General features: G+C 46.6%; 1 protein-coding gene across 5 annotated transcripts in view; it reads left to right on the forward strand.

Annotated features, from left to right (window-relative positions):
* The window catches only part of SLC4A2 (solute carrier family 4 member 2), a 2,186,615-nt gene that overhangs the window by 824,042 nt on the left and 1,346,030 nt on the right, over window positions 1-16,543 (forward strand). For all 5 annotated transcript variants that reach the window (XM_069210734.1, XM_069210733.1, XM_069210737.1 and 2 more), the window contains one exon: window positions 2,979-3,147. In XM_069210734.1, coding sequence (XP_069066835.1) covers window positions 3,088-3,147 — 60 coding nt within the window. In that variant the 5' untranslated portion in view covers window positions 2,979-3,087. The remainder of the gene's footprint in view (window positions 1-2,978; window positions 3,148-16,543) is intronic.

A 16,543-nucleotide genomic window follows, 5' to 3' on the forward strand; every position in this document is an offset into this window, starting at 1 on the left:
TTCTGGTGACGGGCTGCAGCGGATAACATATCAGAAAAAAACTCTAAAGGAAAAGTTCTCTCTAGTGTGGCAGATCCGTTTTTCGATTGCGCTACTTAATACCTGCTCTTTTAAGCAAAATTTGCCAAAATTGATCAGTATAGTTCGAGGGTGCTTTATATTCACACTCTGATTGGATGGGACACGGTGTGCTCTTGAGATTGTAAGGTCAACCTCTGTGGCCGCCATATCGAAACATATATATTTACGTATAAGGTCAGAGATCACCGAACAGTGGTTCCATTCTAGTGTTCCTCTGGAATTCCCAGGAAATGTAGATTAGATCTGTGTGAGCGATTTTCAAAATCCTCGAGCTTCCACTGAATTTTTGTCAGTTCGGTTTGTAGTTTTCGAGTTGTTGGGTCTTGCTTCTCCTTGAAGTCCTCTAAATCCGAAATACGCTGTTCTGCCTGAGACATCCGTGTAATAAGGGTCTGGATTTTCGAGTTGAATTGAGCTAGCTGCTCGCTTGCTTTCCTGTGGGCCTCTTCCTGGGAGATCTTCATCTCACGTATCTCATCCAGGATTTGATGCAAGTGCAATTCCACTGAAGGTGCAGTCTGTGCCTCTGGTATCTCTTTAGCCCCCTGGGATGAAAAAAACTATTTCTTATCTTTCTTTTTACCGACTGGCTCAAAAAGAGCGATGCCTGTATTCCCAGAATATACTTGTCTGGAAATGCCCTCAACGCTATGAGTTTTGACAATTGACTGTAGGATCCTTCCGGTTTGGCCTGTCTCAACCACCTCTGATGGACTTTCTAATGGGACCTGCTGTCCCGGTGAATGCCTCATGGTAGGGGGCCACAAAGATGGGATATGGTGATAAGATTTTTGATGAATTGAATGAGTTGTGAATGTTCTCCACTGTGCATCCCGGTGCCATCTCCGCTATGGTATTATTATCCATGCTGCCGACGGGCCTAGTGTCTCTCGTTCTCCTGCGGACGACCTTGATGGCGTGGCACCTGTTATATTGCTATCCACAGTGTGTACGGTAGAGCCTGATGCTGTGCTACTATTAATCTCCTGTGAGATTTCCTCTGGAGATATAAAGTGTGGGGTGTTCTCTGGATGATCCATGCTGATCGCTTGCCTCATTTAATTAAGATCTGCCCTGGCTTTGGCGTTGGTGGGCGTACAGTCGCCTGATGCCTCGCAGTTTTGGCACCATTACCAACCTTGCGGGGACACAATGTATAGTCTCGTGTCAGCCTTTTTATTCCTGGACCTGGTCAATAACCTGATAAATAGATAGTGCTGCGTGGGCATGTATGTTCAATGTAGAAGTCGGCAAAGATATCCTGCAGTGTAGCGTCGTGGTGAGAGGTGAAGCCAAGAGACCCCTAGCTGCATCTGCAACTACGCAATCCGCTTCCAGAGCCTACTGGCTCTTCTTCACTTTGGGAGGACACGTAGAGCGTACCCACCAAAAGGCCCTCCAATATGCTGTCCCAGGCGCCCATTGAAAGAGGGTTCTCTCTCTTTTTTTTTCTAACGTGAGAATTTCTTCCAAATGCTGCAAAAAGTGTACCCGTCTTTCCAAACCAAAACAGCAAATAAAGAGAGGGCCATAGTCTTTGTGCATGCTTTTTCACTGACTTACCAGGTTTCCTGTGCCTCACGTCCCCTCTCTGGGTGCTCTAGGTAAACTCCACTGACCTCCTTTCACCTGGGCTCCTAGAGGTTGCACGGAAACCGATCCTCCGTCGTATCACTGTATCACCGCCAGCTCTCCACCCGCTCACCACCCGTCTTTACTGGTGTATCTCAGGCATCTCTCCTGCAGCGTTTGTGTCTGAAACTCCGAGGCTCTCACATCCTCCCGTACTCGCTATAGACGCTATGGTCGTGTTGCTTCGTGTTTTGTGCAGCTGCCATGTTGGAGAGCCTTCCTCCTTCTCCCAGGAACCTGTTCTAGTCACAAGGCATGACGAGAGCACTGTGTGACCTGGAAAAGTGTTTCGAGGTACTGTTGATGAAGATGTCTCTAGTAATGCTTCTCTGGCAGACTATTAGCACCAGATTCTCTGCTTATTGTGGCAGTAATCTGTGGATGGCGGGTATTCCACCAGGGTTTTCTTGGAGAGGCCCTATTGAAGGGTATTCTTCTGTCAAGGCTTTGCTGCAGGCTCGGGAAGTAGTTTTCTTTTGGCAGTGCTTTGATAAGAGATGTGGTGCTAGGATTCCACTAGCAGGCTTTGTTTCATGCTGTTATTATGGGTTTCTCTGGTCTGTCTGTCTCTTTTTGAGGCTGTCAATGCAGTCTGTACGGGAGAGGCTTTTCTACCAGTTGTGGATGAGATTGCCTGTGCCAGGGCATTACTAAGGAGAGTTGAGGTCTAGGGATTGAGCTTTGTCTGGCAGTGCTTTGTTTGAGCTTTACATCTATGGTGCCTCTGGGATATCTTTGTTAAGTCACTTGTTTGTTGAGTTTCCTGCGAAACAGCCTTTTCGATCTGTCAGTCTTAGTTCATTGTGCGAACTTTTTGTGACCTGTAATAAGAGTGATTCTGTTGATGGGGTTTGCTCTGGGCTCTATACATTTTTAACCATGCCTTTTTGAGTGCTATTGAGGGTAGTTCTTCCTATAGTGCTATATTGGGAAATGTTTGATGGACTATCATGCGGTTATGTTTGGGGTTTTCCTCTGCAGCGCTTTTGTGGGGGCTGTTCACATATGTTCTTCTGGCAAGCTGTGCTGGAGAATTTCAAATGTGTGTTGTTGTTTTTTCTGCCTCTATACTGTGTTGGTCGATAGTAATAAAGATTTTTTCTCACAGAGTTTTGAAAGTGACTGATAACGTGTGTAATAGAGCGAAGCTTCCTTGTTGACGGGGCCATGCATTGACGATGTAATGTTGTGGCAATGCTTTCCTTAGCCTATTATGGATTTGTTGTGAATACTGTTAGACCTTTTTGTGTTTTATGACATCCTAGGTTATGCTGTCCCTATGTCATCTTCTGAGTGTTTGTGAGAAAGAAAAAGGCTAAGGACGCTGCTTCTCATCCGTGTTCCTCTTATCACCTCTGAGCCCTTTTCTGAGAAATGAATAACACTCAACGCTCAGCTGAAATCCATGACATCCTGTCATCTGCCGTTCAAATAGTGAGTATCTTTTGCACTATATCCTGTTGTCCTGCTTTCAATGCACAAATGTCTACTGCATGTGTTTGCTGCTTGTGCTTATTCCATGTATCTCTGGTCATCATTTGTTATAAATGTCTACTGCTAGTGTTTACTAGTCATGTCTAGAGCCAATGCCAGCATCCATTTCATCTGTAGACTGCCTGCTGGGACTTGAATGCACTTGCATGGTTGAGGGACGTGCAACCCTGCCCAGAGTTAACTAACTATGATTGATTCTTGTATATCTTGTGTCTTGCCCAGACTCTGCACTGATATCCGTGTGTGTGTGTGTGGGTATGTGGAGTGCATGTTTGTGTACTGTGTCTATTATCATTGTATTTACATTATAAGCCAGTGGGATCCTTTTGGATTGCCTTGGTTTTAACATGACACAAGATGGAGGTGTTGATGCAGCTACCTCAGACAGCGGAAATGTATTGCCTACATTCCTGATCTGGAGAGTGTAGCCCCAGTCTCTGACATTTGTAGGGGTGGCAACAGGGTTGTTGTTAGACATTTTATGTGACCTATTTAGAAAGTTGTTGATGATTAGTCCTTCCTGAATACTACCATTTCAGTGATGATAAGGAAATGGGGTGAGTCAGCATATTCACTTGTTAGAGGGAGATAAATTTCTAAGCAGGGCCTGGGCTGTTAGCCTTGCCTTGAGTGGTCCATGAAGGGAGTGTGATGATTGCCAGGTGCAAAACGTCATAATCATTGTACTAATGTTATGGGTAGACCTGTTTGGAGCCAGTTTCATGAATACCTGCGAGGAGAGTAACAGAAACCTTACTCAGAAAAATGTCTGCACTGCAGAAGGAAAATTAAGGTAGAAAAAGGAATGTTCTCAAACTGGTTCCTAAACTGTACTCAAATGATCTACATCCTCTTTCTGGAAACTCTGTATGAAGGTAGGACCCAAACTTCCTACTTGGTTTCAGTTACAAGCTGCTTCACTGACCAAGGATGCCTGTAATCCACAGAGTTGCTGTGATCTAGGGCTGGTATCGCTGATAGCCAGTCTTCAAGGTGCAAAGGCACATTGCCTGAAACTGCACATCTTGCTGGATAAGCTGTGGCTCTGCCGCCTGGGATGTGGATCCCTGCCCACCTACTGGGAGGGGTCAAGGCGAGTGTCTTGTCCCACAGGAGCTGTTTGCCCAAAGAAGAGAAGCCAGCCACTGAGTGCAGGAGTACAGGACAGGAGCATCCTAGAAGAATCAGGTTGCCCAAGGGAATTATACCCTGAACTGCCCTACATTGGCCCAAGGGCTCCTGACCTCCCTGTACAGCCATAGACCATGTTTAACGGCAAAGATTGAACTGAGCTCCTGCTTTTGGTTATATGCGCATGGCTCACTGAACTGGTGCGGTATAGGAGCAGAGCCACATGCTGTAGCAGCTGCCACATAGAGAACACAGCAGCCAGGTACAGATCTCAGTGGTGCCACACTTGAGACCTCAGTGATTGCTATAGGAAATGCCAAAGCTTAGTGTGGAAACTAGTTATGTATGTAGTGGCCATCTTGAAACGATAGTGCTCCAAGAATATCTTATTGTCTTTAATGTAACAACTGTGAAAGAACCAAGAATATATCTAACTTTACAAAAATACTTAAAAGTAGTCTTGTTGCATTAAATGTAATGCTATACAAGGGAGACATTTCCAAGATGGTCAGCTCATTTAAGATCAGTTGCTGTGTTCGGCTTAGTCAGTTGCTCAGACAACCATTGAAGTCTCAAAAAGTGTGGCACCTGTTAGTTCTGTTCTTGGCTGCTACGTCCTCTCTGCTGAAGCAGCGGGTGTGATAGGCTACCTCCTCTGGAATGCCACAGGCAGCTGAATTGCACATTCCCTGCACAACAAAGCATCTACCGGGCTCCTGACAAGGTTATAGTATATGGGTGTCTGTTGCCTTTAATGAACACACATCTGAGAAAGCAGGGACCTCCAAACATACACTGTGCCCAGAAAGAAGGCCCGGCGCAGTGCATCATCTGACCAGGCAAAGAGTGGCACACGCTGGTCTCCAACTGGGCAAGAGGTGGCTTACCGTACCGCTGATGATAAATTAAATCAATATGTAGTCTTTCAAACTGCCCTCACCCACGTTCTGGAGTCCATATATACATTTAAGCAAGAGCACACTGTTTTAATGCTAAATCATGATGGTGCAAACATTGGCATGAGGTCAAGCTTTCTCAGTTATGGTGAAAATTCACACATGCACTCAAAAGTTCTAAATGATTTTTGCAAATATCTGCTTATACTGAATATTACCAAGTGAAGGTTTAGATGTGGAATGTACTACTATGAGCTGTCATACAAATCTGAACATGTACTATGTATTACTGAATGATAGTACTAATCCAACCATGTATTTTGGATTCATTCATATTGGGTAAATCTGAACACATGTTACGGATTACAAAGCTCCAGAAATATCTGAACATGTATTAAGGGTGTTGTACCACAGTATCACAGTAAAAACATAGATCTACAGATATCATATCCATATACATAATTTTGATTCCTCAAACATCTTCAAAGCAGAGATAACAATAGTGAAACTAAGAGATACTTGAGGTGATTGCAGGAATGTCAAAAAGGAAATACCTTGGTAAGAGGTGGGTTTCCACAGACTGGTATAAGGAGTTTACATGAAGGCTAGAAGGGTTGATAGACTACTTGAGAACAGGAAGGAGGCCATTATTGTAATGCTATTAAAACAGAAAAATATCTGTGTGACCCAACATCAAACAGACCACTGCCCATGATGAATGCAGATGTCAAACTTCTATGTAAAGCTCTGGCAAATAGATTATGACAAGTGGTGGCATCACTCTTACAAGATGACCAATGTGGCTTTATCCTGGCCTGTAACACTCATGAACCTATACTTAAACATATACATCATTCTACACAACAAACAAGTGAGAAGTGTACCCTTTTTCTTCTGAATATGGAGAAGGTATTTATTCTTATATCATGTCATGGCATGTTATGTTATGTTATGGAGATTTGTAGAGTGCACTGCCACCCGGGAAAGTATCCTGGCACTGAGCAGGCATGAGTCTAGCCCCACTTAGGAGGTAGTGGGACTACTCAAAAAGCCAGATCTTCAGCTTCTTGTGGAATTCAGGAGGTTAGGAGGAGGCTCTTATGTGTAGTAGCAGGTCATGCCATGCTTTAGGAGTAATGTAGTAGAAGGCTCGACTGGTGTATCTGGAATGTGTGCAAGTAGAACTCTAGACTAGCAGACGTGTCTGGAATGTTTGTGAAAGCAGATGTGATTGTTGAAGTATGTTAGGCCTGCGTTAAGTAGTACCTTGAAAATGTGGGTGGGAAAGACTATTGCAGGGTTCCTGTGAGGGGGTGATTGAGTTGGATTTCTCTACTTCTGCTGGTGCTGGCAGTGATGCAGTCCTGACGCTGCACTGTGTTTTTTTTATTTACAACCACTCCCCAAACGCCTCCCCCCACCACCACCACCCCTGCGCGCTGCCCCAAAACATAATTCTACCATGGGGCGGGATACACTCACTACTCCTCCGTGCACAACGTCCACACTTGTATAGGCTTTTGAGATGATTAAAGAAACCTGCGTGCCCTTCAAGTGTGGCCTTGCATGTCAGTCGGCTGAAAACAGACAAACCAGCGGACTACTGCTTGTCCTGTCGACCATTGTCGCTGCTGAATGTAGACACCAAAATGTTTGCGAAGATACTGGCTAACCGACTGGTGCCGTTGGTAGTGCTGAAGCGGTCTGGGTTCAGCCACGGCCAGATCTTGATGTTCAGCCTTAGAACCCCTTAGGGTCTTAACCCTAAAGTTTGTGCCACAGCAGTATTTCTTGATGCTGAAAAACCGTTTGATTCAGTGGAATGGAGGTTCATTCTGGCGGTGTTGCAGCACTTTGAAGTTGGAGATGTCTTTCTCCAGTTGGTTCAGGTGCTCTACATGCAGCCTATGGCTTGTATTCAGGTTAGTGCAGTTGTCACGGCAGCCATTGACATCACGTGGGGCACTAGACAGGGAGGCCCCCTGTCTCCATTATTGTACGCCCTAGTGGCTGAGCTGCTGGCTTGTGCTCTCTGGGAGTATCCAGGAGCTTTGGTTCACCCCACTATAATCTGATTGTTCCAACATACGCAGATGATAACTCTCCTCTATGTGCACAACCCTGAGTATAACCTTGCTCCGGTTCTGCGGCCAGTGGAACTGTTTGCGGGGCACTCTGGCGTGTGAATCACCTGCGGTAAGGCCCTCATATTTCTGCTCACCACCGCTACGACTTCTGTGCAGTTAGGCTCCCCTTTGCAATAGATGATGGAGTCCGTGCACTATTTGGGAATGCAAGTTCACATGGATCCAGCCATGATAGTGATAGATAACTAAGGCAAGGCAGTGCAAAAGCTCTGAAGGGCAGTTGGCTGCTGGCTTAGGCTACTCTGGTTGCTTAACAGGCACATAGCTGTGATGAAAATGGTGGTGTTGCCTTATTCACAAATATTCCAATCCTGCTACCCCCACGCAGTGTTCGTTAACTTGTGGGCCTTCATAGTCTGACTGGCTTGGACAGGAAATCAACAGTGAGTTCACTGGGATACGCTTATGTTACCTTATGAAATGGGTGGGATGGATTCCCCCTGATATGGAAACCTGCTAAAAAGCAGCACAGTGCATGTTTGCCCACTATTGGCTATATGGCCAGCAGGAGCTCCCACGTTGTGGCTGGAGAGTGATGCTGCCTCCCTGCGCACACTCCCTCACACACTGTTCACGAACCCAGTACAGTGACACAATGTCTTGGATTCCTTGAATACAACAGTTCACTCCTGACAGCGTCTGCTGAGAATGCAGACCAGATCATTTCTTTATTCTCTGCATGTTCCCCCTAGATTGGTGGTTGTGGTTCCCTCTGGGACAAGCATGTTGAGCAGTGGTTGCACTGCAGGAAATGGGCTTGCGGACTATGGGTGACTTTTTCTGTAATGGGGTGATGTACAGCTGGAATCAGATCCAAGAGTGGAGCAACAACCCTTCCATTTTAGCCAAGTTTGACTATTACACATTGCGTCATATGATGCGTGATTTAGTGAGCGAGGACTTGCATGAACCCCGAGAGTTGCCAGCATTGTCCCATTTTCTCAAACGGCTACACTAAGCAGTCTCGTGGCGTGACTCTACACATTCGCACTGGAGGCGGGTTGGCCATGATTTACGAAAGCTCGGTTTGACTGGCAGAGGGATCTGGGTGTTACCATGGGTGACAAACAGTGGACATACAGCTGTTCGGTTGCAAATTTCATCTCTCTGAATAACAGACAGAGATTACTTCATTTTAAATATGTGAACAGGTTGTATTACACACCGGTTTGGCTGTTTCGTTATGGCTAATGTGACAGCTCACGCTACCCTCGGAACTCTGAGGAGGAAGTGGGATTTCCTCATGTTGCCTGGTTTTCCCTGGGTTTCAGCAATTCTGGCTAGCTGTGCAGAGGGAACTTGGGGAGAAAACTGGAAAACATGTGGAGCTGACACCCTTATTAGCGCAGCTGGGGTACAATTGAGAGGTGCTGGGAACTGTTAAGCCTCTGGTGGCAGTTGGTCTGCTTCCTGCGTGTTGTGGGATAGTGCTGCGTTGGGCCCAAGGACCACTTCCATCATTGACGGAGTGGCGCAGGGATATGGCATGCTGTAACAACACAGTCGGATAAGCTATTTCCTATCTGTAGCCACCTGAAAGAAATTTGGGGGCCCTACCGAGACATAAATTGCTAGGTCCAGTGAGAAAGATACTGCAGAAATGATAGTGGATGATGTTGCTGCTGAGTGAATGGGATTAGATGGGCTGTGTAGTGTGTATGGTTTAATCTTTGCCTGAGCTTATTGACGTCACATGCGCTCTCCCGAAGTTCTCAATATGTATATCTGTGTCTGCTGTTGTGCTTGGCTGTGGTGGAGGACAGACCCCCTACCCAATCTCAAGATGAAATGCTGCTGCGCCCAAAAATGTATGTACAGCCTATGCTGATATACTCCTTATTTGCCCTCTTGAAACCTCAACTGTCAGTGATTTTGCTCCCTTGTCTATACACTTTGTCCTTATCAGCTATAAGCCATGCCAGTGTTTTTCATGTCATTATTTTCTGCACCGTTGAAATTCACAAAGAGGTAAAGACAAAGCCTTAACATAACTAAAGACAAATAGGTACCATTTAGTGGGCCGATTTGTACAATATGATACCATAAAACCTGGATAAATCAAGGCTTCCCAGTTTAAATTGTGTTTCTAGGTATATATTTTATTTCTTCAAAACTTGTTTCTCTTCATTATTGCATATGAAACCACTTTGAAATATGTGAGTTCAGAGTTCAGTTGTAGAAAAAACCTATTGTGTTTGATTCAGTAGACTATAATGTTACTCTATAACAACCTGGGCCCATACAGTGTTTACATGACAACTATCTTGCCTCTTAGTTCACTAATGTTTCAGGTTTAAAAAACTATGGCCCTCATTATGACCCTGGTGGTCCAAAGACATTATGAGTGTGGCGGGTTGGCCTCTGTCAACCTGCCACATCCCAGCCTCTACCGCCAGGGCGGTTGGACAGCCAGAACGGAGATTAGCATCTCCAACCTGGCGTTCTACTGGAGACTGCCGGCGGTATCACAAGTCGACTTTCCACCAGGGTTTCTGTGGCGGTAGCACCACCACGAAAACTCTAGCGGAAAGGCTACCAGTGACAGGAAATGTCTTTCCTGTCACCGGCAGACGACTCCGCCAACCCCCCACTGCAAACCCAATACCCCCCCTTCCTTACAAAACCCCCCATCCCCCTTCCAGTACAGCACCCTCATCCCCTCACCGCATACACGCACACACACCCACTACACACCGCATACAGTAATTCACCAACACTTACATACACTCATTCACTCACGCATTCACTCACACACATCCATACATGCATTCACACACACGCATCCATACACACATTCACACAAACATTCCAACACACACTCACTTCAACAATCACACACACATTCAAACACCCATGCACACACGCATACACAAACGCATACAAACACCCATACACACACGCATACACACATTTACACATGCATACACACTTACATTCACACATTCACACACAACACCCCCCACACTCCCACCCTCCTCCCCTGTCGGACGATCAACTTACCTTATCCAGTGAGGAAGTCGTCCAGCAGGGAACAGGAACAGGTGCTTCCACCACCGGCAGCACCCCGCCATCAGTACACCGCCAGGCCGTATTACAGGTCGTAATATGGCTGGTGGTGTCACTTTGGCAGGGCCGGTGGTGGAACCGCCCCTGCGCCTCCGACCGCCAGCACGACTACTGGAGGATTTCCACCCAAATCGTGGCAGAAATCCTTCAGTACTCGTAATATGGTGTCTTCTGGCTCCCGTGGCTTTGGCGGTCTTCTGAAAAGACCGCCAAAGCCATAATGAGGGCCTATGAATTTTAATAAGTACTTCTCAGTGCAACACTATAGTGTGACACAATAAAGTCAGAGCTACTACATGTTAAAGAAATCCACTCTTGTATTTTGAAGAGAATGTACTATATTTTATGTGTTGCTTGTTGAATAATTTACATAGCAAACATTTTCAGGGCTTGGCTTGTGCATATGCTCTAAGATCAGAGCCAGAACCTTGGCTCTGTTCTGGCTCCGTTCTCCCTGTTAATTTGCTACCTCGCCCTCCTTTACTAAAAATGTATCAAACGTACTATAGAAAATGGGGGCATTATTGATGAAATGGAAATATACCTTATTGTATTGTACATGCCATGATATGCACCATGCTGTTTGTAAAGTCATAACTCGATGATGATGATACTGCAATGAGAATAATGTTACAGTGGTTTTTGTTTGCATCCCAAAAAGCAAAAATAAAGTTATTAAATAAGTAAAAAATAAAATGTGATTCTCCGAAACAGTCACCCACACAAGCATGGGAATTGAGACATTTTCTAACCCCTTTAAGCAAAATGTAAGGTATGGACCCTGCTTCTTCAGTGCTCCGACACAAAAATTCTAAAGACTTGAGACCTGAATTGGTATCCTAGAATTTTCAATGGACTATGCCTCAAAAGGATGTACTACTTTTTGGCTACAAACTGTTCAAAATACCATGACAGCGCTACAGTATATCTCACTTGCCAGTGCTTAATTTGTAAAAAATAAAAAGTGCCAGGGCCCTCATCAGGTAGGCTACTGCAGCTTGCACCACCCTTTCCCCCTGCAAGCGCAGCCAGTGACAGAACCAAGACACTACTAATCATGACTCTCTTAAAAGTATGACAATTCCGGGCCCCCAAAGCTAGAAAAACTGCCTGCATGATAGGTATTCGTCAGTTTTATTGTGTATTGAATTAACAAAACAGCTGTTGTGCTCATCTCTAAATTCGACTGACAACACCATCATGTGGCAGTCTGTCATAAGTGCCAGTGTTGACAATTAAGTGCTGATGCTAACCTCTGAAAACCACTGGCACAAATTAAGCACTGTCACTTGCTCAAGACCAGTTTAAAGAAAGTGACTGCTGAATTTGAACTTTAATAAATCAATGAAGTTCGTACAAAACGCTGTTATTCATATTGTAAAGTCAACGGGGTGAGTCATTAAAACCGATGTTGACGTATTGTCTATCCCTTCTATAAGGTCCATGTAAGGAAATGCCTCTTTTTGCATATTCACCCCTACATTTTTAGGCTAATGCTGCTGTTTTTTTGCCTGGGCATGCATGGAGTTGTGCTAACCAGACCTCAGTGCCAGTGTTCTAACCCCATACAAATTACATGTCAAATTGGATACACCTAATTGGCAAGGTCTGACTTACTTAAAAGTCCCTAATATATGGTACCCAGGGCATGTAATACAGTGTGTCCACTCAGGGCAGACTGGAAGGACTGGAGGGAAGTGTCTTCACTTCTAGTTCAACTTTGCCATTTGAACCGATGGCAAAGCCACACTGTCAGCTAGCATTATATGAAAGTCTTCTCTAAGGAAGACCTAGGGAATCCTTTGGCAGGGAGCTATATTTTGTTAAGACATATGTTTTAGGATATGTCTTAGCAGCAACACTTCCAGATTGTCGTTTTGCTGTGGTTAAAGTTGGTAGCCCCATTGGCTAATACAGAGTTACTGGGTGGAATTCCCACCCAGCTAACTTTTAACTGGGACTACCAAACTGAGGGCCTGATTTATATCTCGGCAAAGGGGAATACTCTATCACAAACATGGCAGATATCACGTCCCTGCTATTACAGTTCCATTATGGCCTATGGAACTTGTAATACGGCAGACGGGATATCCTTCACATTTGTGACGGAGTAACTCCTCTGCCAAACTCTAAATCAGGCCTTGGGTCATGGAAGGTATAAATTTAATCGTGGCATTAAATACAACCTGATGCACAGGCCGAAATTAATGTCACTATTAAAGGTAGGCAAATTTTAGAAAGTTACCACTCTGTGCTCGGCTTGTCCAGCAGCCTCACAAAGGCATACTGTAGGAGGCTGGACTGGCTTGTAGTGAGTACCAAGGGGTACTTACACCTTGCACCAGGCCCAGGTATCCCTTATTAGTGTATAGGGTGTCTAGCAGCTTAGGCTGATAGATAATGGTAGCTTAGCAGAGCAGCTTAGGCTGAACTAGGAGACGAGTGAAGCTCCTACAGTACCACTAGTGTCATATGCACAATATCATAAGAAAACACAATACACAGATATACTAAAAATAAAGGTACTTTATTTTTATGACAATATGCCAAAAGTATCTCAGTGAGTACCCTCAGTATGAGGATAGCAAATATACACAAGATATATGTACACAATACCAAAAATATGCAGTATAGTATTAGAAAACAGTGCAAACAATGTATAGTTACAATAGGATGCAATGGGGACACATAGGGATAGGGGCAACACAAACCATATACTCCAAAAGTGGAATGTGAACCACGAATGGACCCCAAACCTATGTGACCTTGTATAGGGTCGCTGGGACTGTAAGAAAACAGTGAGGGTTACAAAAATAGCCCACCCCAAGACCCTGAAAAGTGAGTGCAAAGTGCACTAAAGTTCCCCAAAGAGCACAGAAGTCGTGATAGGGGAATTCTGCAGGAAAGACCAAAACCAGCAATGCAACAACGATGGATTTCCAGACGAGGGTACCTGTGGAACAAGGGGACCAAGTCCAAAAGTCACGACCAAGTCGAGAGTGGGCAGATGCCCAGGAAATGCCAGCTGTGGGTGCAAAGAAGCTGCTACTAGGCAGTAGAAGCTGAGGATTCTGCAGGAACGACAAGGGCTAGAAACTTCCCCTTTGGAGGATGGATGTCCCACGCCGTGGAGAGTCGTGCAGAAGTGTTTTCCTGAAGAAAGACCGCAAACAAGCCTTGCTAGCTGCAAGTCGTGCGGTTATGGTTTTTGGATGCTGCTGTGGCCCAGGAGGGACCAGGATGTCGCCAATTGCGTCAGGGGACAGAGGGGGCGCCCAGCAAGACAAGGAGCCCTCTCAGAAGCAGGCAGCACCCGCAGAAGTGCCGGAACAGGCACTACGAACTGGAGTGAAACGGTGCTCACCCGAAGTTGCACAAAGGAGTCCCACGCCGCCGGAGGACAACTCAGGAGGTCGTGCAATGCAGGTTAGAGTGCCGTGGACCCAGGCTTGGCTGTGCACAAAGGATTCCCTCGGAAAGTGCACAGGAGCCGGAGTAGCTGCAAAAGACGCGGTTCCCAGCAATGCAGTCTGGCGTGGGGAGGCAAGGACTTACCTCCACCAAACTTGGACTGAAGAGTCACTGGACTGTGGGAGTCACTTGGACAGAGTTGCTGGATTCAAGGGACCTCGCTCGTCGTGCTGAGAGGAGACCCAGAGGACCGGTGATGCAGTTCTTTGGTGCCTGTGGTTGCAGGGGGACGATTCCGTCGACCCACGGGAGATTTCTTCGGAGCTTCTAGTGCAGAGAGGAGGCAGACTACCCCCACAGCATGCACCACCAGGAAAGCAGTCGAGAAGGCGGCAGGATCAGCGTTACAGAGTTGCAGTAGTCGTCTTTGCTACTTTGTTGCAGGCTTGGCTGTGCACAAAGGATTCCCTCGGAAAGTGCACAGGAGCCGGAGTAGCTGCAAAAGACGTGGTTCCCAGCAATGCAGTCTGGCGTGGGGAGGCAAGGACTTACCTCCACCAAACTTGGACTGAAGAGTCACTGGACTGTGGGAGTCACTTGGACAGAGTTGCTGGATTCAAGTGACCTCGCTTGTCGTGCTGAGAGGAGACCCAGAGGACCGGTGATGCAGTTCTTTGGTGCCTGCGGTTGCAGGGGGACGATTCCCTCGACCCACAGGAGATTTCTTCTGAGCTTCTAGTGCAGAGAGGAGGCAGACTACCCCCACAGCATGCACCACCAGGAAAGCAGTCGAGAAGGCGGCAGGATCAGCGTTACAGAGTTGCAGTAGTTGTCTTCGCTACTTTGTTGCAGTTTTGCAGGCTTCCAGCGCGGTCAGCAGTCGATTCCTTGTCAGAAGGTGAAGAGAGAGATGCAGAGGAACTCTGATGAGCTCTTGCATTCGTTATCTAAGGAAATCCCCAAAGCAGAGACCCTAAATAGCCAGAAAAGAGGGTTTGGCTACTTAGGAGAGAAGATAGGCTAGCAACACCTGAAGGAGCCTATCAGAAGGAGTCTCTGACGTCACCTGCTGGCCCTGGCCACTCAGAGCAGTCCAGTGTGCCAGCAGCACCTCTGTTTCCAAGATGGCAGAGGTCTGGAGCACACTGGAGGAGCTCTGGGCACCTCCCAGGGGAGGTGCAGGTCAGGGGAGTGGTCACTCCCCTTTCCTTTGTCCAGTTTCGCGCCAGAGCAGGGCTGAGGGGTCCCTGAACCGGTGTAGACTGGCTTATGCAGAAATGGGCACCATGTGTGCCCATGAAAGCATTTCCAGAGGCTGGGGGAGGCTACTCCTCCCCTGCCTTAACACCATTTTCCAAAGCGAGAGGGTGTAACACCCTCTCTCTGAGGAAGTCCTTTGTTCTGCCTTCCTGGGCCAAGCCTGGCTGGACCCCAGGAGGGCAGAAACCTGTCTGAGGGGTTGGCAGCAGCTGCAGTGAAACCCCTGAAAAGGCAGTTTGGCAGTACCCGGGTCTGTGCTAGAGACCTGTGGGATCATGGGATTGTGCCAACGATGCCAGGATGGCATAGAGGGGGCAATTCCATGATCTTAGACATGTTACATGGCCATATTCGGAGTTACCATTGTGAAGCTACACATAGGTAGTGACCTATGTGTAGTGCACGCGTGTAATGGTGTCCCCTCACTCACAAAGTCCGGGGAATTGGCCCTGAACAATGTGGGGGCACCTTGGCTAGTGCCAGGGTGCCCACTCACTAAGTAACTTAGCACCCAACCTTTACCAGGTAAAGGTTAGACATATAGGTGACTTATAAGTTACTTAAGTGGTGTGTAAAATGGCTGTGAAATAACGTGGACGTTATTTCACTCAGGCTGCAGTGGCAGGCCTGTGTAAGAATTGTCAGAGCTCCCTATGGGTGGCAAAAGAAATGCTGCAGCCCATAGGGATCTCCTGGAACCCCAATACCCTGGGTACCTCAGTACCATATACTAGGGAATTATAAGGGTGTTCCAGTATGCCAATGTAAATTGGTAAAATTGGTCACTAGCCTGTTAGTGACAATTTGAAAGAAATGAGAGAGCATAACCACTGAGGTTCTGATTAGCAGAGCCTCAGTGAGACAGTTAGTCATAACACAGGTAACACATACAGGGCACACTTATGAGCACTGGGGCCCTGGCTGGCAGGGTCCCAGTGACACATACAACTAAAACAACATATATACAGTGAAATATGGGGGTAACATGCCAGGCAAGATGGTACTTTCCTACACATACACACACAGACAGCTTTCTGACCACCTGGGGAGATGTCTGAACAACTCACAGGCTCAGAAACAAAGGCAGTGCCGCATCAGCCAGTTGTCACCTCCTCTGTCTGGATGTACACTCGGGATTAGCCTAGAGGTGAGCTTCAAAGAGGAAGCCGCCTTTGACGGACCACCCTTCACAGTCCCCCGGAGCAGGATGCCTTTTGTTTCTGTAGACAGCATGGAGACAGGGCCAGAGAGGGGAAACTTGCCCCCCAAACTGGTTTTACCGTGGGCGTGTAGCCTTCCTGTAGCCACACCTCTAAGGTAGGCTACCTTGCTCCTGACGAGAGAGGAAGGGTCAGGCCATCTTGATATGGGCAAGAATATGGTATTCTGGGATAGCCAGATGCCACACATTACAGGAATTTAATT

Source organism: Pleurodeles waltl, chromosome 10 (assembly GCF_031143425.1).
Source record: "Pleurodeles waltl isolate 20211129_DDA chromosome 10, aPleWal1.hap1.20221129, whole genome shotgun sequence".
NCBI classification, from domain to species: domain Eukaryota; kingdom Metazoa; phylum Chordata; class Amphibia; order Caudata; family Salamandridae; genus Pleurodeles; species Pleurodeles waltl.